Source organism: Ictidomys tridecemlineatus, chromosome 1 (genome assembly GCF_052094955.1).
Source record: "Ictidomys tridecemlineatus isolate mIctTri1 chromosome 1, mIctTri1.hap1, whole genome shotgun sequence".
NCBI classification, from domain to species: Eukaryota; Metazoa; Chordata; class Mammalia; order Rodentia; family Sciuridae; genus Ictidomys; species Ictidomys tridecemlineatus.
Window position 1 is genome coordinate 187,211,051 of NC_135477.1, and position 23,939 is coordinate 187,234,989.

At 39.8% G+C, this 23,939-nt stretch overlaps 1 protein-coding gene across 1 annotated transcript; it reads left to right on the plus strand.

The window, feature by feature from the left end:
• The first annotated feature begins 18,026 nt into the window (after positions 1–18,026).
• On the plus strand, positions 18,027–18,962 carry LOC144367261 (olfactory receptor 2T33-like). Its single transcript, XM_078022931.1, has one exon. It carries the CDS (start codon positions 18,027–18,029, stop codon positions 18,960–18,962), a length of 936 nt encoding a protein of 311 aa, XP_077879057.1.
• The last annotated feature ends 4,977 nt before the right edge of the window (positions 18,963–23,939 follow it).

Below are 23,939 nucleotides of genomic sequence, written 5' to 3' on the forward strand. Positions count from 1 at the left end.
GAAGTGCTGGCAATGAACTTGGCACCTGTGAACCTGTGGAAGAGAGGGAGGCAGATCTCAACAGACCCAAGAAAGGCAGCAAGTTAGTGATGGAAAGATGCTGAGCATCTCTGGGCAGGCCGGGGATACCCAGGCCTGAGGGTGCCCTTGGCTGCTGGGAGCTGGTGCAGAAAGTGTCCAGACCCCGAATCTGCACTCCAGGCCTGACCCTGGGGAATGTGCATGGTGGTGGAGTATGTGTGGCCTGTGCAGGGACTGGGGAGGTTTCTGAGCCTGGGCTCCAGGGAGTGCACCTTGTGTGTGTGGTTTCATTTTTATCACTTTTCTTCCTCTCATCTGTTATCTGCACTATTCTGACTTGGAGCCATGGGTGTCTGTGGATTGGTTTTGGTTGAGTTTCTACTTGTTCCTACCTTAGTGCTCGTTCCTTTTTTCCTCCTTCTCTTCATTCCCTCTCTAATAGCCATGTGCTCTCGTTTCAGTGCTGACCCACTGTTCCTCTTCGTGGGCTATTAGTGATACAGACGTCATTGCAGGCACCAGATTTTTTTTAAGCTTTATATTGGTTGACACCATTATTATTTCATGCTCCCTGTTTTCCTAAGAGGGGCTGGAAAGTGATTAGGACACTACAGATTCTCAGCATAGAGATCCTACTGCTGAGCTATCCTCACAGCTCTGTCAAGTAGCAGCCAATTGCATGGCTTGCACAAGCTTGTCTCTCGGACGCCAGCAAGACCTTAATATATAGAATGGAGGAGACAAAGTCTAAGACCAACAACCAGGCCCCAAGTAGGAATACCTAAAGGGGGACCTCAGTTTTCACTCCCAGATATCAGTTCACACACTCAGAACAGAAAAGTTCCAGAGGAGAGCTCTGAAAAGTCTGTGGCTCTGCAGCAGGTCTCCAAGAGTGAATTAAATTGCTGGCCTGTACCAGCGACTTGAGTAGGACTGGAGATTGAAATTAACACTCAGATCATTAACACTCAGGGCTGAGTGGTGAAGCTAAATGATACCAACAACACAGGACTTAATACATGAAAGATAACTACACAAAAAAGGGCTGTCTCTCACACACACACAAGGAACAGGAGTCATCTCAACAGATCACAAGTCCAAGACCTCTGAAAACATGAGGAAATAGCCAAGTTTCCACCCAAAATTTATAAAACCCCAAGAAAGGAGCCTGCAGATATGGAAGTGGATGACATTCCAGATAGACTATAGAATTATTTATATGTTCAATGAGCTAAATTAAGATCAAAAGAACAAATGAAGAAAAATACAGAAGGTGAAAGACATTTAAATAAATAAATAATGAAATTAAATACAGAAAAGCCCATCCGAATTCCTGGAATTGCAAGGTATACTGAAGCCAATAGAATTCAACTGAAAATGTCACCAATAGATGAGATTGTGTAGAAAATGAGGCACAGAACTCAGAGCAATTTATAGAAAAACCCAAGGTCTTGAAATATGTACTCTAGAACTATGTCCAGCAACCATAACTAAAATAAGGGAAACGTTCATTTCTAGATGAACTTCTGGGTGGGAACATTAGTCAGGATTATTAATAAGTCTCAGAACCTGAGGAAGCAATTACTTCAAGAAGTAGGTGATTTATTAGCTACTAAATACTGAGTATTTATAACATTGTAGTGGACATAAAGGTAAATCTAAGTGTCCTATAAGTTGAAGATCACAATACCCTGTCTCTAAATTAAAAAGGAAAGAGGACTAGTGTTATGGCCCAGTGGCTAAGCACTCATGAGTTCATCCTCTGGTACAAAAAAAAAAGAAAGAAAGAAAAATAATGAATGAATGAATGAGTAAAATGAGTGAATAAAATTGAAGGCTAGTTTGACATTTGGGCCTTAGGATGAGCACTTTTATCCAATTGCCACCAATCTAGGTAATTATAAGATCTTATTGTTTCCTAAATATTTTATTTATTTATTTATTTATTTTTAAAAGAGAGAGTGAGAGAGAGAGAGGGGGACAGAGAGAATTTTAACATTTATTTATTTTTAATTAGTTCTCGGCGGACACAACATCTTCTTTTGTATGTGGTGCTGAGGATTGAATCCGGGCCGCACGCACGCTAGGCGAGCGCGCTACCTCTTGAGCCACATCCCCAGCCCCTCCTAAATATTTTAATGTTTCTCTCCTCCTCCATTAGTATAATTAATGCTCTTGCTTTCCATAATATTTTCTAGTTACATTCAAACTGACATTTGAATCTGATTGTATCAGCCAGGGTTTTTAATTGAAAAGAATGAAGCAAATTAATTTCTATTAAAACAGAAAAGAAATATACTAAAAGGTATCTGATGGCCCCTACAGTCTTCAGAAACACCGAACAGTCAGGCTAGATGTGTATACATCAAGAATATCCCTAGTACATGTGTGAGATAAAAGAGCAGATGATTGTGCTGATGCCACACCACCAGGTCAAGTGACCTCAGTAAATCCCATAAGCTCCAGTTTGGTGAAAGGGACAGAACATGGATGGAGAGTTACCTCCAGGATGGAGCTGAGCATGTGGCCGATGGCTCATGGAACTGACCAGGCAGGCAGATTAGAAAGCATGAGACCCAGTGATACCTGCAGACACACGCTGCCTGTGAGGCTCAGGAGGGCACAGCCATGCACCTGAGAGAGGCACACTGTGCTGACTGCCCAGATGGTGGGAAAGAAGACCCCCAAAGAGGTTGCTCGATTGGCAAGCTTGGCCTTGAACTTGCCATCTTCCTGCCTACCCCTCCCAAGTCACACTGTGCCTGGCTATCATGACTTCTAAAGGTTTACTGTGGAACCATGAAGTTTTCCACATGTGTCATTATGTTACCTATGAGCAGCTACAGTATTACTTCTCATTCCCCCAGTAGGACATCCTTTGTTTATTCTTTCTTGGCTAATTTATCTGGTTTAACTTCTGGATGTCAGTTGAATAGAACCAGGGAAAGTGAGGGTACTTGTTCCAGGTCCCAGAAGTGAAGCTCTTAGTCTTTCAGTACTCAGTATGAAGTAACTGTGGGTTACACTCTCCACAGAACACAACTTTCACATTGAGTTACAGTTCCATTCAAATAATGCATGGACAATATCAGCAGTTCAAGGACTAAGTGCGGACCTCAGACCACTCTTCCAGAACCAGGGTAAAAATTTCAAACAATTTTACATTTCTCTCTATTTTTTCCCACTTATTCTCAAATCACATGCATCTCCTCCACCTCGATTCCCACAGCCTGCTCACCACCCCCTGACTCAGCACTGTGGGCACTGGAATACAGAATCATTCCTGGCCACATGGTCACCTGCATGGTGCTCACACTCCTCCCATTCTCTCAAGGGACTGTGTCCCTCCCAATGGCTCTCAAGGGACTGTGTCCTTCCCAATGACTCCCTGCCTCTTATTGTCAATACCTGTGTTCCCTCAGGTGCTTTAGGATCTTGTTTCCTAGGAGAATTTCTGGGTCCTGGGAAGAAGGCAGAGCAGAGCAAGGTGGTGACCCTGATCCCTCCTCAACACAGAAAGGAGCCCTGAAGTACAGCTGACCAAAGCAGTGGGTGACAGAACAAATGCGTCCCCAAGACCCAACATTAGACATTCTGAGACCTGGGGGAGCTTGAGGTTGGGTTTCTGGAGCAGAAAATTAGATAGAGTTCCCTGGCCCCAAACCTGGACCAGCGTGAGGAAAGCACAGGGATAAGTGAGGAGAAGCTGGCCACTCCCTCCCACTGCAACTGGAGAAAACAGGCCAAGGTAAGTGCCCCAGGAGCAGGAGGCATGAAAAGAGATCAAGCAGTTCAACATAATAGTAGAAAGAAAGCAGAGCCCTGCTGGACAGCCATCTCGTGGAGCCTGCAGCTGCCCTGCTGCCCCAGGAGAACTTAAATCAACTGTGTCTCCTACCTTGGGAAAGTAACTATCAAACCAGAGGGAGCCCTGCAGCTGGACTATCAGTGATTCAACTATGAGGAACTTGTTGCTGCAGCCCCCTCCCCATGATAACAAGAGAAGCTGGAAGGAGCAGCCCCGCTCAGGAAGTGCTGACCTAACCTGCCCTGCCTGCAGAGTCCCAGAGCTGGGCAGAGAGGAGTGGAGACAGTGATTCACAGTGGGGGGAAGGGAGCTCAGATCCAGGAAGGCAGCCTTGGTCCTGGGCAGTTAGATTTGGGGGCGGGGACTGAAGCATGCACCCTTGACCTTGACCTCAACCAAGGCTGTTTGGACCCTGACAGGTGCTGCCTCAATCTCAGGGAGCAGTGCTCATGGTTCAGGACCTTGGGCAGTGGAAGCTAGAGCCCAAGTAAACCAGCTGAATCTGTATCTGGTAGCATGGAAGGTCCCCAAGGCCAGCTGTGTTGGTCGGAGGACCTGTTTCTGCACGACAGTCCACCAACCACAGGTCCAGGGCCTGCAGACATTCACCAGACACTCTGAAAAGGCTCCATGGAGGTGAGCAGGTTCACAGTGACCCTCCCTACTCCCAGCAACAGCCAGGAGCCCTGCATCCTGAGCTCCCATACACCACAGAAACAGAATACGCACCATCTGCACCTTCTGAGCAGCCAGCCTCAGGCCTGAGTGACAAATGACAAGCAGCTTGTGGGAAGTTCCTGGCAACCAGGGGAGTGGCTCCTGTGTTCCAACATCTTCAGGGGTGGGGAGGGGAACCCAAAGCCAAAAAATGATGGACATTTCCTAAAGGTCCCGAATTCTGAATAAAGCCCAAACAAAACTCAAGAATTTTCTTCATTTTGGCATAGTTCACTATAAATAGCTCTAACGTTTGTTGTGAAGAGCTCAACTTTGATTACGTATATATCACTTTCCATCCTGATTTGGTTGTTGTTACCCTAATAGCCAAGACTGTGTTGATTTGGAAGTTGTTACCCTAATAGCCAAGACTGTGTCCCAAATCCTTTTCATTGTGTTTCTTCTATTTTTTAAAAAATTTGGTGTTAGGGTTTGAATCTCAGGGTGCTTAACCACTGAACCACATCCTCACATCCCCAGCAATACTAATACTAATACTAATTATTATTATTATTATTTTGAGACAGTGTTTTTCTACCTTGCACAGGCTTTGCTAATTTGCTGAGGCTGGCTTTGAACTCGAAGTTCTCCTGCCTCAGCCTCCCAAGCCACTGGGATTACAGTTATGCACCACTACACCTGGCTCTCTTCTAATGTTTTAATGTATTAATCGGAATCATCCTCTCTCTCTCTCTCTCTCTCTCTCTCTCTCTCTCTCTCTCTCTCTCTCTCTCCCTCTTTCTAGATCAGGTTCACATAGGTTCCTCTTACTTCTCTTTTCCCTCTTACTTTACCTGCTACTGTCAAAAATCTCCTTAATTATCTTTTCCTTCTTTTTGCCTTAAAATATTATTCTTAATATCTTTTGTTTTCTTTTTTAACTAGTTTTTTCCTCCATCCATTTTCAGTCCCTAGTAAAGTTATATCAATTTCACTATGCCTAACAACTAATTTTTCAACATATTTCATAACTACACAATTATACATAAAAATAAACAAATAAAACTAAAGCTATTGTGTCCATCTACAACTAAAACAAACAATAAAAAAACACAAAAAAACAAAAAAAAACAAACTTTGAAATCTTAGGAATGAGATGGAAATCCAAACACCAAAGCACATAAAATTCCAAATAGTAAGATCAAAATAGATCCTCTCAAATACATATCATGATAAAAAATACCCAAGATGCAGAGCAAGAACAAAATTTTAAAAGCTGAAAGAAAAACAGCAGGTCACATATTAACTGATCTCTCAACTTAAATAGCCAGGAGGGGTTGGAATAATATATAAAAAGCCCTAAAAAAATCAGTGCCAACAAAGATTACTACATTCAGCTAAATTATCCTTCAGAATATGAGACAAAACAAAAATCTTCCATGACAAGAAGAAACTGAGTTATAAGCACTAAGCTTGTATTACAAAATATGTTCAAAAATATTTCATAAAGAAGATATAAAAAGTAGAAAATTAAAACCAGCATGGGGATAAATTGTAGAAAATGAATAGACAATTAAAGAAGAATAAAGTTTGAATTATGCATTAGAATATAAATGGTCTAAAATATTCAATGAAAAGACAGACACAGATTGGATTAAAAAAGACCTAACAATATGCTTTTTGCAAGAGAGAGTTACAAAGACATCAACAAATTCAGGTGAAAAAATGAGAAAACATATAACCTGGAAATGGTAGCTGAAAACAAGCAGAGGTACCTACTCTCATCTCAGACAAAGTAGACTTCAGGTTGAATTAATTAGAAGACACAAAGAAGTTACTTTATACTGGTTACAGGAATCATTCAAAAAGATATTGTGATTGTACACATTTATGACACAAATAATGGAGCATCTACTTACACAAAACAAAGGCTTCTCAACATAAAGAAACAAGTAAACAGTGATAAAGCAATACTTAGTGATTTGAAAACACTCCTCACCACTACATAGTTTATCCAGACATTAACTAAGCAAAGATTCTTTAGAACTAAAAAAAAAAGCTATTAATCAAATGAACCTAACAGACATCTATACAATATTTCATCCATTGATAAGTAAATTCACCTACTTCTCAGTAGTCCTTGGAACATTCTCCCAAACAAATCCTATTTTAAGGCACAAAGCAAATCTTAGCAAATACAATAAAAAAGAGATAAGTCCTAGCATCCTACCAGATCAAAATGGAATACAATTAAAAGTGATAGGAAAAAAAACAAACCATTGTAACACATGACATTTATATAATACACTTTAGCTTAAGGAATAGGTCACAGAAGAAATCAGGGTAGAAATTTAGAAAAATATGAAAAAAATAAAAATAGAAATACAACGTATAAAAAGATACCAAAGATACCAAATAAATAATCTAATATTACACATCAAGACTCTAGAAAAAGTAGAACAAAGTAACATCACAATTAGTAGAAGACAGGAAAAAATTAAATTCATAGAAAAACTCAACTAAATTGAGACTAAGAAAAACAATACAAAGAGTCAATGAGACACAGAGTTGGTTCTTTTTTTATTTTTAATTATATTTATTTTTATGTGGTGCTAAGGATCAAACCCAGTGCCTCACACATGCAAGGCAAGTGCTCTACCATTGAGCTACAGCCCCAGCCCTAGTGTTGTTTCTTTAAAAAAATAAAGAAGATCAGTAAATATTCAGTCAAACGAACCCAAAGAAAGGAATAAAAGAACCAAATTAACATTAGAGGTACAAAAATAAATATCACCACAGATACTACTGAAATCTAGACTATTATGAGAAACTATTTGGAGTTTTATACTCCAATTAGCCATAAAATCTCAAAGATTTTGAGAAATTTTTAAAGCCATGAAGATGTAGAAAACTTAAAAAGAGCAATATAAAGAAATGGAATAGAAGCAATTTTTAAAAGGTTTCTAACAAAAACCCAGATCCAAGCTCTACCAGGCCTTAAAAAAAAAAAAGCTAACACCAATCCTCTTGAAATAATTCCATGAAATAGAAAGGGAGCAAAGACAGCAAAATTTATTCCATAAAGTCAGTGTCACTCAGATACCAAACAAAGTCACAACAAGGGAAACAAAAATCAGGCCAATATCCTTGATGGATACAGATATAAAATTTCTTAATGGAATATTTACAAACTCTATTCAAATACACTATAACAAAATAGTATGCCATGAACAAGTGGGTTTTATTCCAAGAATGACACATTAGTTCAACATCCACAAATAAAAAATGTAATTTAGCACATAAATAAAGTTAAGGACAAGAGTCACATGACTACCCCATTAGAAGCAAGAAAGCCTGTGACAATGTCCAGCAGCCATTCATGTTTAAACCCCTGGAGAACGTAGGGATACAAGGCACTTGCTTCAGAATTGTGAAGACTATCTATGGCAAACCCAAGAGCAATTCCACACTGAATGGAGAACACTGAGAGCATTTCCCCTAAAAACAGGAACAAGGCAAGAGAGTTCACACTCACTGCTCATATTCAACATAGTTCTTGAAACTCTAGCCAGAGCTATCAGGTAAGAGAAGGAAATGAAAGGGAAATAGGAAAAGAAGAAGTCTAGTTAACTCTGTTGGCAACAGCATGGTGTTATAATTAGAACATTAAAAAAAATTCCAGCAGAAGACTGCTAGCGCTGATAATCAATTTTAGTAAAGTGCAGGATACAAGATTAATATCCATAAATCAATCACTTTCTTGTACTCCATTAATAACTCCACTGAAAAAGGAAATTGGTAAAATGATTCCATTCACAATAAGCCTCAAAAACAATAGAAAGTTTGTCAAATGAAGGATATGAAAGACCTCTACAATAAAAAAATAAAGACCACTAAATAAAGAAATTGAAGTCCTTAGCATATAAAAATAACTCTCATGCTTTTGGATAGGCAGAATTAATATTGTCAATTGGCCATGCTACCAAAAATCTCATACAAAGACAATGCAATCCCCATAAAAATACCAATAACATTCTTCACAGGACTAGAATAAGAGTTGTAAAATTCATTTGAAAGAAAAAGAGATTCAGAACAGACAAAGCAATCCTGAGCAAGAAGAGCTCTAATGGAAATATCACAAAACCAGACCTCAAGTTATACTACAAAGCTCTACTAACCAAACTTCCATGGTATTGGCATTGAAACAGAAATGAAGACAAACTGAATAGAATAGAAGTCACAGAGACCAACCCACATGAATACAGTCATCTGATACCCAACAAAGGTGTCAAAACAACTATTAGAGAAAAGATAAACTTTTTTTTAAAAAAAGGTATAAACCCCCAGAATATCCATATATAGAAGGATGAAAATTGAACCCCATATCTCGCTCTGCACAAAAGTCAACTCAAAGTGGATCCAGGACTAAGGAATTAGACCAGAAACCCTGCTACTGGTAAAAAAATTGTATAGGCTCAGGTCTCCAACACATGGCCACAGGCATTAACTTCCTTAACAAAACTCATAAGCACAAGAAATAAAACCAACAATCAGTAAGTACTTCTGCTGTGTGTTGATCCTCCTGGTGCCCTTCTGCCTCATCCTGACCTCCTACAGTCTCATCCTGGCTGCTGTCCTCCACATGCACTCCCCAGAAGCCCGCAAGAAGGCATTTGCCACCAGCTCCTCACATGTGGCTGTGGTGGGGCTCTTTTATGGAGCAGCCATTTTTATCTACATGAGATCCAAATCCTACAGGTCAGCTCACTACAATAAGGTGGTGTCAGACTTCTATAGCATCCTTACCCCTATGCTGAACCCCTTCATGTACAGCCTGAAGAACAGCGAGGTCAAGTGTGTGGCCAGTGTGTGGCCTTGACACTTTATTAATAATACACTAAGTTGTCCCAGCTTTTTGTGATTGGGCAGAGTAACTGGTGGGATTTTTAGAGTGGTAATTACAGGGACCCCTCCTTATGAATGGGAGACAGGATCCACATTGCCCAGGAGAAACCTGGAAACACTGATGCTCTCTCTGAAAACATTGTTGACCTTAGCTGAACACTGAGTGCTGTGGCCATAACTTTTGCAACTTGAGGTTCAAGAGCAAAAGTAGCACTCCTTCTGTGCAATTTCACATGTATATTTACTCTTAGCAAAGATCTTTGCAACCTCTGCCTACAATTCTTTTCTTTTCTCATTAAGTGGAGAGGTTCATCTTTTCAGGTCAGACTGGAGCATTGCAGTGCCAGATTCTATACTTATGGAATATGTATTCCTGAATTTTTTAATTTTAAGTTTTTAGTTTGTAGTTGATTGCAGGTAACTGAGTCTCTGGTGCACAAAACCAGAGATAAGGGAGAACTACTGGATTCCCTTGGATCTGTATATCTGCCCCCCACATTTTATTTTATCATTAAACCTGCATGTTTTAATGAGCTTTTACTCAAAAAGTGAATTCACTATTCAGCAATTTTGGGATTTTTATCTATGTTTCAACTGAGGTATACTTTTTAAGAAGTACGATGCTCACAAACCAGCATTTTCTTTCAAGCAATTTCAATAAACACTAGCCTAATAGTCTACACTGTAATAAAGAAAGGTTACATGCACCAGCCTCCCAAGGCCCTCCACCACCAGCGAAGCATGCTCAAGAAGGACCATGGGTCTGCTGTTTATCCCATCGTTTAGTTTGGCCTGTTCTATTCTTGTCCTTGGAACCCCATGATGAATAGTCCTACATCCTGTGTTTTTCTCTCAAAGACTCCTCTGCAACTCTGCTCTCACCAGTTCTTCACCCTTTTTAATTCCTATTGTCTAAAATGCCACAATGTGTTACCCCATGTGTTTTGGAGGATGTCTGGACTATGTTCAGCTTGGATCTGTAAAATTAAATCTCCTTTGTGGGATCAAAAGTTGTTGTTGTTGTTTTAATTACTATTATTTTGGTAGATGGATGGTGAACTTTTTCTTGACTTGTTCTCTGAAAGAGGCTATTAATTTTACATTTCCACCAGCACAGTGCTCAAGATTCTCTTGCTTCCATTGTTAACATACATTTGTAAAAAAATTTTAGAACATTTAGTGAGTGTGTTTATAACTTTTTTGTTTTTAGCTTGGCTATCCCTGATGGTTGTTAGAGTTCTATATTTTTTTATTAGTTTACTGTCTGATTTTGTTTTTTATTTTGTTAAATGGATGTTATTTTCTTGGAAAGAAATAATAAAACATGTAGTCTGCCCAATGAACCTAAGGTGGTAGTTCATTCATACACCATATATGACATTTTAAATGCTATATCAAATTTAGTATAAAAAATGAAATTACATATTCAGTTGTTTGTCATATATTTTCAAATACTCACTTTAATTCCATGGCTGAAGATGAACTGTTTTTACTATTTGTGTATTTGTGTAATATATCTTCAGCCTCTTTAATTTTATTTGAAACAATAAAATTTACATGTTGATTATACTATGCATTTTGTTTTGTTTAGTATTTTTATATTGTGCTAGGGATAGAAGCCAGTGCCTCATGAATCTTAGGCAATCACTCTACAACTGAACCATAACTGGAGTCCTAGAGTATGCCCTTTAACACAGTCTTCCAATTCCATTAGAAGAATGATGACATTGAGAATCTGAATTTTTTATAGAAACATTTTTTATGCTAAAATATAAAATATTAGATGAAAAATGATAAAATAGATTATCAAAAACGAGGTTTCAGGTGACCAGATGATATGTTTTATCTTTAACTGGTGAATTTTTATATACCTATAATAATTTTCAGACAAGACATGTGGCAAGCTTACAAAGCTATAATTTTACAAATAAAATAATTGTACCTACAATATTTATGTATTGTAAAAATGTCTAGATATTATTTGTATAAAAGCCAAGAAAAAAACTAATTAAGTAAAAATTGAACTCCAAGAAAATGGTTCAAAATAAAATATTTAGAGATTAATTATTTTGGTTTTTACTTTGCCTTATTTTGTTATCAGAAGAATTTCTTCTTTCACAACTTTTTATTTTCTTTATTTTTGAGAGAGAGAGAGAGAGAGAGAGAGAGAGAGAGAGAGAGAGAGAGAGAGAGAGAGGAGAGATAATTTTTTAATATTTATTTTTCAGTTTTTGGCGGACACAACATTGTTGTTTGTATGTGGTGCTGAGGATTGAACCTGGGCCGCAGGCATGCCAGGCGAGCACGCTACCACTTGAGCCACATCCTCAGCCCAACTTTTTTTTTCTTGAGAAGAATTCAGTCCAAATTTTCCACTTTAAAATAATATATTTAAATATATTAAACATTAATATATTTAAATATTAATTTTAAATATTAATATATTTAAAATATTTAAAAGAATATATTTTAGAGCAAGGTATCTCTAAAACACTCTATCCTCTGTAACTTTGAGATCACATGGATATTGTGGATTGCATTCCCAGGAAAGAGAGAATTCATTTACAAGTACCATCTCATTTATTGTTGGAAATCTGCCTCCTTTCAATGAATCATATCCTGGTGACAACAATGCACTGGCCCTGCAGGAAGTTTGCTTCAGGGATCCAATATCCTGGGATTTGAGAATCATCTACATTGAGCTAATAAGCAGAGAAAATGTCTTGTCACCCCATCCTACTGAACATGCTCCAGTTGAGACTTCCCAAGCCTGATGGTAAGGTGCTCTAGGACTTTGTATGGGCGCCTCTCATTTTACACAAGCAGCAGAGCCTTTTATACAAGTACACAGTGGTCCAGGGCCAGAGCCTGGGAGCTCCGGGCCCTGCACAATGGCTGCTCAGTAGGCAGATCAGTGCCAAGACTTAACCTGAGTGCTGGAAAGAGGTAGTGTTCTCTAAAGCTGCCGTCTCTGTCAAATTTTTTATATTTTTAAGGCCTGTATCATAAGTTTAAAATCAAGAATTAAAATATCTTGATCTCATTCAATAATCTCTTAACTTTCCTTTACTCTCTGCCAACACGTTTTGTAAAATTTGCAAAACATAGCTGTTTCCTCTGTCAAATAGCTTGATCACTGTGACTGTCACTATGAGTTCCCTGGTAACAATTTCATAGTTGTATAATAATTCTCATTGTCTATTGAAAAGGGACTTAAAGAAGCGACAACTTCAGTTTACTCAAGGTGCTTTCTTTCCTTTAGGTTATTTCCAGGTATGAGGTTAGGTCTACATTTTCACCCCATGTTAATGAACAAATTATATTTTTAAATTCTCACAGTGTAGTTGATAGTAAGCTCTTCAAAGAGGCAGTGAGTGCATAGTATCAGGAGAAACTGAAGTCTGAATGTGAGCACATAAATAAACACAGTAATTGTATTAGACCTGTCAATTTCTACAGAGACTACATATTTTCTATGCTTAAATTAAATGATTTTATTTTATCAAGTTGAAATTAGGCAAAAAGTATTGATGATGGATTCAGGAGCAGTGAGAGATGTTCAGGTTCAGCTCTGGGTTAGATGAATGCAGTGAACCCTCTCACTTAAATCTGTGCACCTAACTCTGGGAGCAGTGGCAATTTTTGAGTAGATGAGAGCAGTGGTTTCTATGATGAAGTGAGAGCTGACTAGGAAACAGGTAACAGATTAATCACTCTGTCTTCACTCCTGTGTTTTCCTTATGACTTTGGGATACGGCTTCTATCCACATTTTAAAACACTGACTGCAGACAGTCAGGGTGGCAAGTGTGCCTACCCCTCAGGACCTGTCACTACCATAGTAGAAACCAGTAATAATGTCATGCACAAGCCCACCTGCTTGCCCTCAACCCACTCCTGTGGGATGAGGGGGGATTCACTGGAACACACTGACAGGTTGGCCAGTGATTAAAACTACAAGGAGGACAGAGCCACTGCTTCCCATGGGCTAGGTCAGCATTCCTATAGTCAAAGAGTTTTCATTTGTGGTAAATTAATAAAGTATTTCTCACCTACTTCCTTTGTGCAGTAAGGGTGTTGGGGGCACTGCATCTGCTGAGAATGACTATCACAATGGTGTGCCCTACTTGAATTAACTTGTCAGTTACCAGAAAGCTTATCCTTGGATGCAGCCTAAGCCTTGGAAAGTCCATTATTTATTTTATGTTATTTGATTTATTCGGTACATGAGTCTTGACACTGTTGTAATTGCAATGAAACCTGAGAATGGGGAAACCTAGGAGGACTCTCTCAGGCCTGCATTCTGGAGTCATGCTCTCTAATAATGTGTTGTGAAAATGTCTAGATATTTTTTGTATAAAAGCCAAAGGAAAAAATAATTAGTTCTGTTTGAGAACAAACATTTCCCTTTGATTTTCCAGGAATAAAAAACAAAAAAGCCATTCATCTAAGCACTCTGTTTCTACATCTGCCATTCTAAAATGTAAGCACAATCGGCCTCATTTGTCTATGGTAACATTAGATAAGATGATCCTTGACCAAGTGGGGCTTAGGGTGATATTTGCCACAGCTATTATCATCCATGTTGGAACCAAGCTACCACTCTGTTCCTGGGAGACCTAGTGAAGGGTGCTTCATGGTAAATTCTGTGATTGACTGAAGAAAACTACCCTATTCAGGACAAATCTAAGTATTGGTCAGCAAGATATGTGACATGCACCTTCTGTGGAAAGATTACAGCTTTTCTCATTCTGGGAAGCCACACTGAAGTGGGTGGACATACTCTGTAGATGTAAGAAGTGAGCTCTCCATAATCATAAAGCTTATGTAATTGGGAAATAAGCAACAGTAGGATGTTGTTGTTTTCAATATAGAGAGGAAAAGGGCAGCGAATTGACAATTCTTTGTCCCCACAAATGTTTCTTGAAATTAAATGTATGGAGGCACACATAATTGTATTCATTTGGCAAGAACATTTTTTTCTTTGTCATGAATACATTCTAGGATTTTATCATTTTGATTTATTGCTTCCAAATTTGAAAAAAAATGTGAAACTTATTGTGTACATGAAAATATCCATGATATATTATTTCAAAATAATTCTTTAAGCATATTAATTTTACTAATTCAATTCTTTAAGAATATTAACTTTACTAATTAAAATTAATTTGGTAATTTATGAAGAATTTAAAAACTAATAAAGGGCACAATAGCCTTACAATGATTAAATTAATGGTGCTCATGTGGGACTGTTGTATATTCAAAGAATTTATGAAAGACAGACAAAGTTCAGAGTCCAATATGATGTTGTATGTATTGTCTTTTAAACTCTTATATATATATATATATATATATATATATATATGTGTGTGTGTGTGTGTGTGTGTGTGTGTGTGTGTGTATACACACATATATACTCAACGATATTATAATCCTAAAGTATTTATTTATTTTCCCAAAATATTTGGGTAGGTAATATCTATTCATGACCAATTGTAATAATATTCTAAACCTAATAATTATGGGTAATATTGTGGAACTGAAGGGTCATTTATGCTACAATATTTTTGCATGAATTTTCTTTTGTAATCATCAAACAATGAAAGAAGGGCATACTATCCTAATACATATTGTTAGGCCCTCCAGTCTGTACAGAATAAAGTTGAGGTTTACATTGATTTAAGTTGCCTAATTTTATCCAACTACTGGTAAGATATATAGATTTTTAAGGTTAAGTCCCCAGACCACATATCTGTATTTCAGTATGCACATAATTAAAGAAATGATTCTATTGAGATAAGGAAAGGAAGACAAATACATATCAGTGCTTTAATTTTTAGAATTTCTCTTAATAATTCACATAAATTTATGGATTTTAGGTGTCTACTTGTTAATATGCAGACATTCCACTTCATGTGGAAATTTAAATAGAAAGGTATATTCAGTGAATGAAAAGTTCATCAGATCACTAAAATGTTTTGAAATACTTTTAGTGTCAAATGATTTTATTCTTCAAATATGAATAGAGAGTGCAAATTACATTGAAGTGTTTTATGCTCCACAGATTTCGTGGGAAGCTGGTGTCGGCACAGCTGTTGCTGATTTTATAAAACATGGGTTAAAGAGTGAACCCACAGCAGCAGGAAGCCAGGACTGGAAGCCTCCAGGGCAGTGTGAGATTCTCCCAAGTCTGGGACCTGCCGGGGCATGTCTCAGGGGCTGGTAAGCTGCCCACATCTTACACAACTTTTATGAGTATATTTGTGCAGGACTTGGATGCTTTCCTTCCACTCTCAGGGTAATTTAGCTACCCATAATGACACCTCTGTCCAAGGTACACTGTGCTACCTGGCTTAGCCACAGCAAGCCCTCCTTCATCTGTGGTTGAGCCAGTCACAGAGCACAGCCTTTCCATCCACACCAAGCAATGGGAAGACAAGTTTGGAGCAGTGCATTTGTAAGACTGAGATATATGATAGCACTATTTGCTAACAGTGAAAATCAATACCAAACTCACAGTGATTATGAATATAGTTTACATAGCAATCAGTGGCACCTTTATTCCAAAATTATGCAGAGAATTCAGATTTGAAAAGCTACTCACATAATGCATCCCATCCACATATGAGTAACAGCATGTAAGTGCACCAATATGGGGATATATAATGCAAATTTTGGTCCCAAATAGTGTAATAAAATTTTAGATTCTATAAAATAGTTCAGGGAAGATATCTGCAATGTATATAAATATAAAATAAAGCAATTGTGCATAAATAACAAGATGTGTAAGAAACATTGTCAACAAAAGAAGTGGAAAATACTTCACAATGGGTTTGCAGATGAATCCAGGGGTCAAGGAGTAGAACGGTTTCTGCCTTGGTATCATAGGAAATGTGACTCAAAACTTATTTTCACAGTATTATGACTGGCAATTATTACTACTCCTGAAAATATCTAACAATATCACAGATGCAGGAATTGAAACAGATTGACAGCTGAATATAGTGAGAAAGTAAGGGATTCATATATCCTCAAGAATAAAGACAACATTTAAGATTGATTACTATAGAAATTCTTACCACATGTAAAGGACATATATCACAATATGAGTATTACAGAGGAACCAGGCATTTATAAGTATAATATGCTATATGCATAATGTCCAATGGATGCAGCAGTGATTAAGAATTGGTAAACTGGATGTACATATACATACATATGCAATTAAGAGGGCATGACAGTAATATATTCAATATAATAACAATAATGTTAAATATTATGATACTTATAACAATGGCTGTTTTGATAACAAGAACATCTAAGTATTTAAATTTAAAGAGCATTGTTGGCATACTACATTAGTCACTATAGCTGCAGTGTTTATCAGAGGTGTGCTGCCCACTTACAAAATTTATCTTGGTTTTCAATTAAATTGAAAAAAATAAATGAGAAATGGCCTGCTACACATAGATTATGACTGAACCCCTGCATTGTTTTATTGGTAATCATTAATATATTGCTCTCTGTGCAAACTTGAATTTGTAAGGAGAAGATAAATTCACTGAGGTGTGAGAAGAGAACCTTTCACCCATGCAGGACATCATGGCAGAGAAACGCCATCTGGAGGTTTCAGTTACAAGAGAGCCATCCTGTGATTAATGGAGAGGCTCTGTGTCCTGTTCATAATCCATGCTGAGTGTTCAACACTAACTTCAAGTGAAGAAGCTTGTTTGGACCAAATTAACAGATTGGCACTTGTCTCCTGTCTGTAAGAACATAGGATTACTTAAGTGTGAGAGGCTGCAAGTAGCACAGTTTGTTTCTTTATGTTATTTATGAAATTATCAACTTTTTAAATAGGAATTTTCAGTCTAACATAGCATCTCTTTGAATACCTACTAGATGTGGAAGACAGTTGTCCAGAGGGTGCTGTACTGACCAATGGCTCCTGATCAGGAGGAGAAGTGGTGAACAGGTGAGGAGGTGGGCCTGGTGGGGCACACCCCTGCCTTTGTGGAATAGAGAAATTTAGTCAAGTTTTCTTTCCTAAACATCAAAGTCTGATTTCAGTGGTTATACATTTTTGTTTAGATTGCTTATTTAAATTTTAAATTTCAATTCATTCTAGTATTGAAGGAAATCTCCAGAAACTGCCTTAAATACAAGTGTGGGAAAACTGAAAAGTTACAATCACAAAAAAGAATGCAACATCCGCTAATCTACATGAATTCAAAAGTCCCCCATCAGGGAGATATTCCAATGTAGAAGCCTGGGATTATACAACATGGCTTCTTTGGGCCAGGATGACAGGAAAGGCACCACACTGGCCATGACAGGCCAAAGCAGCAGCCTTCTCAGACTAGCACTCTGCTGCAGCCTCAGAGAGAGCCTTGTATAAAAGCTGTGTATATATTTTGTGTAATTTAGCTGGAATTGAGAAAATACTAAACTCCTGCAGCTATGAACCGTGAATGCTAAGGAAAATGTTTTGCTGGAAAAAAGAAAAATTAAATAACTAGACCTCCAGGATAAGGCTTTCTGTCACATGATCAAGCCATTTTAAGGATGTTCCAGATCCTCATTTTAATCAGGGCCAATTCCTCAGCTATCTTCCTGTCTTCCAGGTTGCCCACAGCCATGGAGAACTCTACTGATTCCACAGGGATGAACTTCATTCTTCTGGGGCTCTTTGACCACACACAGACCCATCAAGTCCTGTTTTCTCTGGTGTTCATGACCTTCATCGCCTCCCTGGTGGGCAATGCCCTGATGATCCTGCTCATCCACACAGACCCCAGACTCCACACCCCCATGTACTTCCTGCTCAGCCAGCTCTCCCTCATGGACTTGATGCTGGTCTCCACCATCATCCCCAAAATGGCAGCCAACTACCTGCTGAACTCCAGGTCCATCTCTCCTGCTGGCTGTGGTTCCCAGATCTTCCTGTTCCTTACTCTGGGAGGGGGAGAGTGCTTCCTCCTGTCAGCCATGTCCTATGACCGCTATGTGGCCATATGCCACCCATTGCGCTACCATGTTCTCATGAGCCACAAGCTGTGTTCCCAACTGGTAGCAGGCTCCTGGCTTATGGGAGGGATTGATGGGCTGATGCAAGCCAGTGCCACTATGAGCTTCCCCTACTGCCACTCCAGGGAGATAGACCACTTCTTCTGTGAGGTACCTTTGTTGGTGAGCCTAGCTTGTGCAGACACCACTGTTTTTGAGCTTTTCAGGTATGTTTGCTGCACCCTGATGCTCTTGATCCCTATGTCTCTCATTGTGGCCTCATACAGTCTCATCCTGGCTGCTGTGTTAAGAATGCATTCTGCTGCAGCCAGAAAGAAAGCCTTCACCACCTGCTCCTCTCACCTGGCTGTGGTGGGGCTGTTCTATGGCACCCTCATGGTCATCTACATGAAGCCCAAGTCCTACCACTCAGTGGGCCACAGCAAAGTAGTCTCTGCATTTTACACCATCTTTACTCCTGTGCTGAACCCACTCATCTACAGCGTGAGGAATAAAGATGTCAAGGGTGCCTTCAGAAATTGGTTGGGCAAGACACATGGTATGTGATTCCAATACGAGGATTTACTGAAATGGCACCTCCCAAAATGGATTCATGCTGCCTTTACAAATTATTAGTTTATTTGCTCTATTGATCTGCTGATTTTGTGTTCTATCAATTAATTTTGTTTTCACTTTGCCATTTTATATTTTAAGGTATTTCTATGCAGTGTTTGGTGAATCAAAAATTTCATTGTACCAAGTGACAGACCCAGCCTGATTCCCTCTTAAAATTGGGAGCCATCTCACTAAAAGACATGAAAATCTAATTTTGGCTTTACTATAAATTACTGCAAATTCTGATCTTGCTTGGAATGCCTGCCCATTTGTGCCTTGAACTCACAAATGCCTGGCTCTCTCTGACCAGATAGCAGCCCTCTCTAAACTTTAGTGACACCTCATAAATCTTGGCCTTCCCTGGCCAGAAATGGACCCTCACCGAGGCTCTAATGACCTTCATAAATTCTGATGTCGGGGCCAGCAAAAATGTAAACTAGCCTTTGTGTTATGCTCCTCAGAGTTTTGTTATCTGTAACCCCCTTTGTGTAAATTTCTGGACTATAAATCTGGGCTGTAAGAAAGCTGCAGGGCTATCTTGTTGCTGTGGTTTTTGTTGGGAGAGTCAGCCCAGCTGGTTGAAAAAATACGCTTGCTTTAATTTGATTTTAATTGGAGTCAGTGGTATTTTTTTTTTTTTTTTTTTTTTGCGTTCTGGTCTAACACCAAGGTTCCTCTTGGTACTGTTGAGATTTCTTTGTTCCCTAATATGGAATCTATCGGAAGAGATGCCAGAGTCTGTGAATAAGAACATGTTGGGTGCCATGTTCTTGCTTGCCCACTGCATCCACTTGGTTCCAGTCACAGTTAAACCCAGGACTGCCCTGTTGGTTTTCTATCTGGTTGAGGTTCCCATTGCTGAAGGCAGGTGTTGAAGGTGCCTGTCATTATGACACTGCTGTCTCTGTCCTCACAGTGAACATCCTTGCTTTATATATTGGGTATGTTTTATTCTCCTGCTGAATCATCTCCTGTATAAAGATGGTGACTTCAACTCTTGTTTCTTTCAGCATCAGTCATTTTATCTGAATTCAAGCCTAGGTGGCTGCTCTCTTTGGCTTCCAATCATGGAATATCCTCTTTTTTCCTACACTTTCATTTGTGTGATCTCACAAATGAGGGGTTCTCTTGGACAAACATAGGGTTCTGCTTTGGTGTTTTTAACCATTCAGCTGTTTAACGTTTTATAACCAAAATATTTATTCATTGTGTGTTCAATTTATTCATTTTATGTTCAAATGATGTAATTATTAATAGGTAAGAAGTTATTACTTTCCCTTGTTTTTACTATTTTTCCTGTATGTTAATTCTTTCTCTTTCTTACTATATTCCATGTTGTTAAGCAATTGCATCTATTGCTATGTTTTGAATCTTTGCTTTTGGTTTTCATTGCATCAGGTTTTTTGCTTAGTGATTACCAAAACCTCTATGGGGACTATTATTCAGTAATATCAGGTTATATTAATCAAATGATTACTTAATTTTGATTACTTAAAAAAAGAAAAAAAATAATTAAAGCAAGACAGGTGTGTCTAAATTGTACAGCAGTTTTCTAGGATGCATAAGGACCTGCGCTCTGTCACCAGCCTCACAAATATACATACATAAATGTGAATACTCCATTTTAACTCCACTCCTTCCTCATATTTACAAGGCAAGTTGACATGATCTATAACCTTGTATCTTGCATACTTTTGAACAAATAATGGTTATTTTTAATAGATTTGCCTTTCAAACTTTGAACTAAGGAGAACCAGGGTACATGCCCCCTTGTGTTGCTGGTGTTTTGATTGTGAATTTACACTGCTCCTTCACTGGGCTTTGTTCCTCTAATTGTCTTTCTGATGCTCAGCAAGGCCCTTTCTTTCCCTGACCCTGACTTGGTGCCTGTTTTTACTGATGAATACCATGTGGGTAAGGTAGGAGCTCTGCCATTCCCAGCCTACTGTGAGCAGTGTTCTGTTTGATGTGGACCCTGGATCAGGAAGTCACATGCTCTGAGTAGCAACTGCCCTTCCACTACCCCAAGGGGATTCATTTACAACCCAGGGAATCAACTTGAGTGTATGACCAGCTAACTGTGCAGTTGTGGGAGAGAAGTGAATCAGAATTCTGACAGTAAGACATTGTTTGTCTTTTCACATTGTGTCAAATGTTCACTTGTACTGAAATTCAGAATGGAAGGTACAGATCTATCCACATGTGCTATCTTCCTATATGACTGAGGAGGTGTGTTCACTATCTATGGAGACAAGGGGAAGATTTCCCTCCATGCACCATGAGCAGTAAACCTTTTTTTTTTTTCCTCTTTGATGTCAGTGTCACTTCAGGACTTGTGCTTGGAAAAGAAACGTGGGTGATGGAAGGAAGGGTTCTCATGGAAACAGAAGCTTTGGGAGCCTTCCTCTTGCTCCTCTTCCTTCTTACTCTGGGTGGTGGAGAGTGCTTCCTCTTAGAAACCATGTCCTATGACCACTATGTGGCCTTATGCCACCCTCTGCACTATCCCATGCTCATGAGCTGACCACTGTGTCTGAGGATGACCATGGAGTCCTGGTTCCTGGGAGCAGCTGATGGGCTGATGCAGTCAGTTGTTGCCCTGAGTTTCCCATTTTGCAGCAGGCAAAATAATTGCCATATAATTTCTTCTGTGAGACCCCCCACACTGGTGCCCTTGGCTTGTGCTGACACATCTGTCTTTGAGAATGTCATGCACATCTGCTGTGTGTTGATGATCCTGGTGTCCTTCTGCCTCATCCTGACCTTCTACAGTCTCATTTTGGCTGTGGTGCTCCACATGCACTCCCCAGAAGCCCGCAAGAAGGCCTTTGCCACCTGCTCCTCACACGTGGCTGTCGTGGGGCTCTTTTATGGAGCTGCCATTTTTATCTACAAGAGACCTAAATCCTACAGGTCAGCTCACCATGGTAAGGTGGTGTCAGCCTTCTATAGCATCCTCATCCCTATGCTGAACCATCTCATCTACAGTCTGAGGAACAGTGAGGTCAAGGGGGCCCTGAGGAAAGTGTGTGGCCAGTGTGTGGCCTTGAATAATTGTGGGGACAAGTGCATGGAGTACTGCATACATGGCATATGTTAAGGGCATCTAAGTGGCAGGCTGCTCCCCTGTGCTAGGCATGTGAGCAGCAGGCTACTTACCTCATAGGCACAGCCCTGGGCATGAGGCCATGTGTTGCAGTCCTTGCACTTGCTCCATGGCCCACTTCTTCATTGGTCACTGCAAAGACAACAGAATTTGCATTAGTGGTTGCCTGTAATCTGCTTAGCTACTGCCTGAGTATATATACATGGTAACTGCACAATAAAATCAGACCTGTTTCCTGCTTAGTCTCTGGAAGTCTTGATTATCGACTCTGAAGTCACATTCTCTGCTACCATGTTCCATGGACCTCCTTGCTGGACGAAAGAGAGCTCACACACCTGGCACCTGAGCAGGCATCTGAAGTAAGCCTATAAGACAGGGTGCAGAAGGGGAAATGGGGAACCTACTGACTTGCAGGTGTAAGTGCTTCACACTCTCTTGGATACTAAAGGTTGAACCCTAAATAAGAGAGAAGTCCAGAAGTACTGGGATATAAACACTAACCCATGGGTCAATACTGCTGATGTTTCTCATCCTAGGATATGGGACAAGATAATGGCAAATGCACGGCAAGCTGAAGTGAGACAGGAATATATTTTGCCATACATTTTTTTTATTGTGACAACAATTCAGCAAAGTTTAGGGGACCCTGCAACAGACCCTTGCCATATAATGATGGCCCTGAGGGAATATGAGGCTGTGAGAGACAGGGGGAAAAAGGCAAGGGCGACAATCTATCTCAAAGCAATCAACCACAGCAGGTGCAGGAGAAAGAGAGGAAGGAAATGTTACCTCTAGCCTTCATGGTGCAGGGAGAGGTGACCACAAGTGGTACAGGTGCACCTTCTACTGACAGGCAAAGGTGATATCCTTCCCTGAGTCAATGGCAACTGCCTCCTTATGAGGCAATGCCAAAGCCAGCAAGGGACTATGATAGCTTAGAATTGACCAGGCCACTGGACAGGCCCACGCCATGGTCTCCAAGAAACCCATTCCAGAAGGCAGAGATCCTTTTAAAGGTCTATGTAGGATAAGAGATGAGAAGTGGGGTGAGGGAGTACAAGCCTTCCTAGTCAACACGGTCCCCACACCAGAGCACCTTTCAGAGCAAATGCTTGAATCCCTCAGTCTTGAACTAAATTGCCCTCAGGACTGGAGAGACCTAGCCAGAGCACCTCTTGAGCCTGCAACATTTTTGAAGTGGAAGGCATTCTCCTGTGATGAATGTGAACAGCTGGGGGATCCTAACCACACCACAAAAGTTAGCCTCCCAGCTGACTGCTTGCAGGAGAGGGAATCTACAGTTCCCCTGCAGTACAAGCCACAGGCCCACCAAATTATTTCCATCACATGTGGCTCTGGGCTCTGAGAGCCTGGAGGAAGTTGGCAGCTGGGGGAGGGACAGTTTCCATACAGGGCTTAAGGCAAAAGGCCACTGAGGACTTGCCACAGTTTACTGACAGGGTAAACAAGGTGGTAGAAGAGAAGGTGTCTCATGAAGGAGCCAGAGTGGCCTTAGCCAAGGAGTTGATCTGGGATGGACTAAATAAGGAACACAGAGAAGCAGTGGCACCAGTTTGAAATGGCACACTGGATGAGTGGATTTTGGCCCCCCAGGATATAGGGACATAAGCAGCTCAATCCTCTCTGCAGCCCTCAGCCATAACAGTTGCATAAAAGCAGGACTAAAGAGGCTTGCAGACAGCTAGTCAGAGACTGCAAAAAATGTGCACCTTTTCTGCCCAGGGGCCCTGTACAACCAGCTGGAGTAAATCCCCGAGTTACAATCCAATGCTTTATGGCAAGTGGATGTCACTCATTATGCA

Coding starts and splice junctions, on each gene's coding strand:
- LOC144367261 (XM_078022931.1), top strand. CDS start 18,027: ATGGAGAACTCTACTGATTCCACAGGGATGAACTTCATTCTTCTGGGG.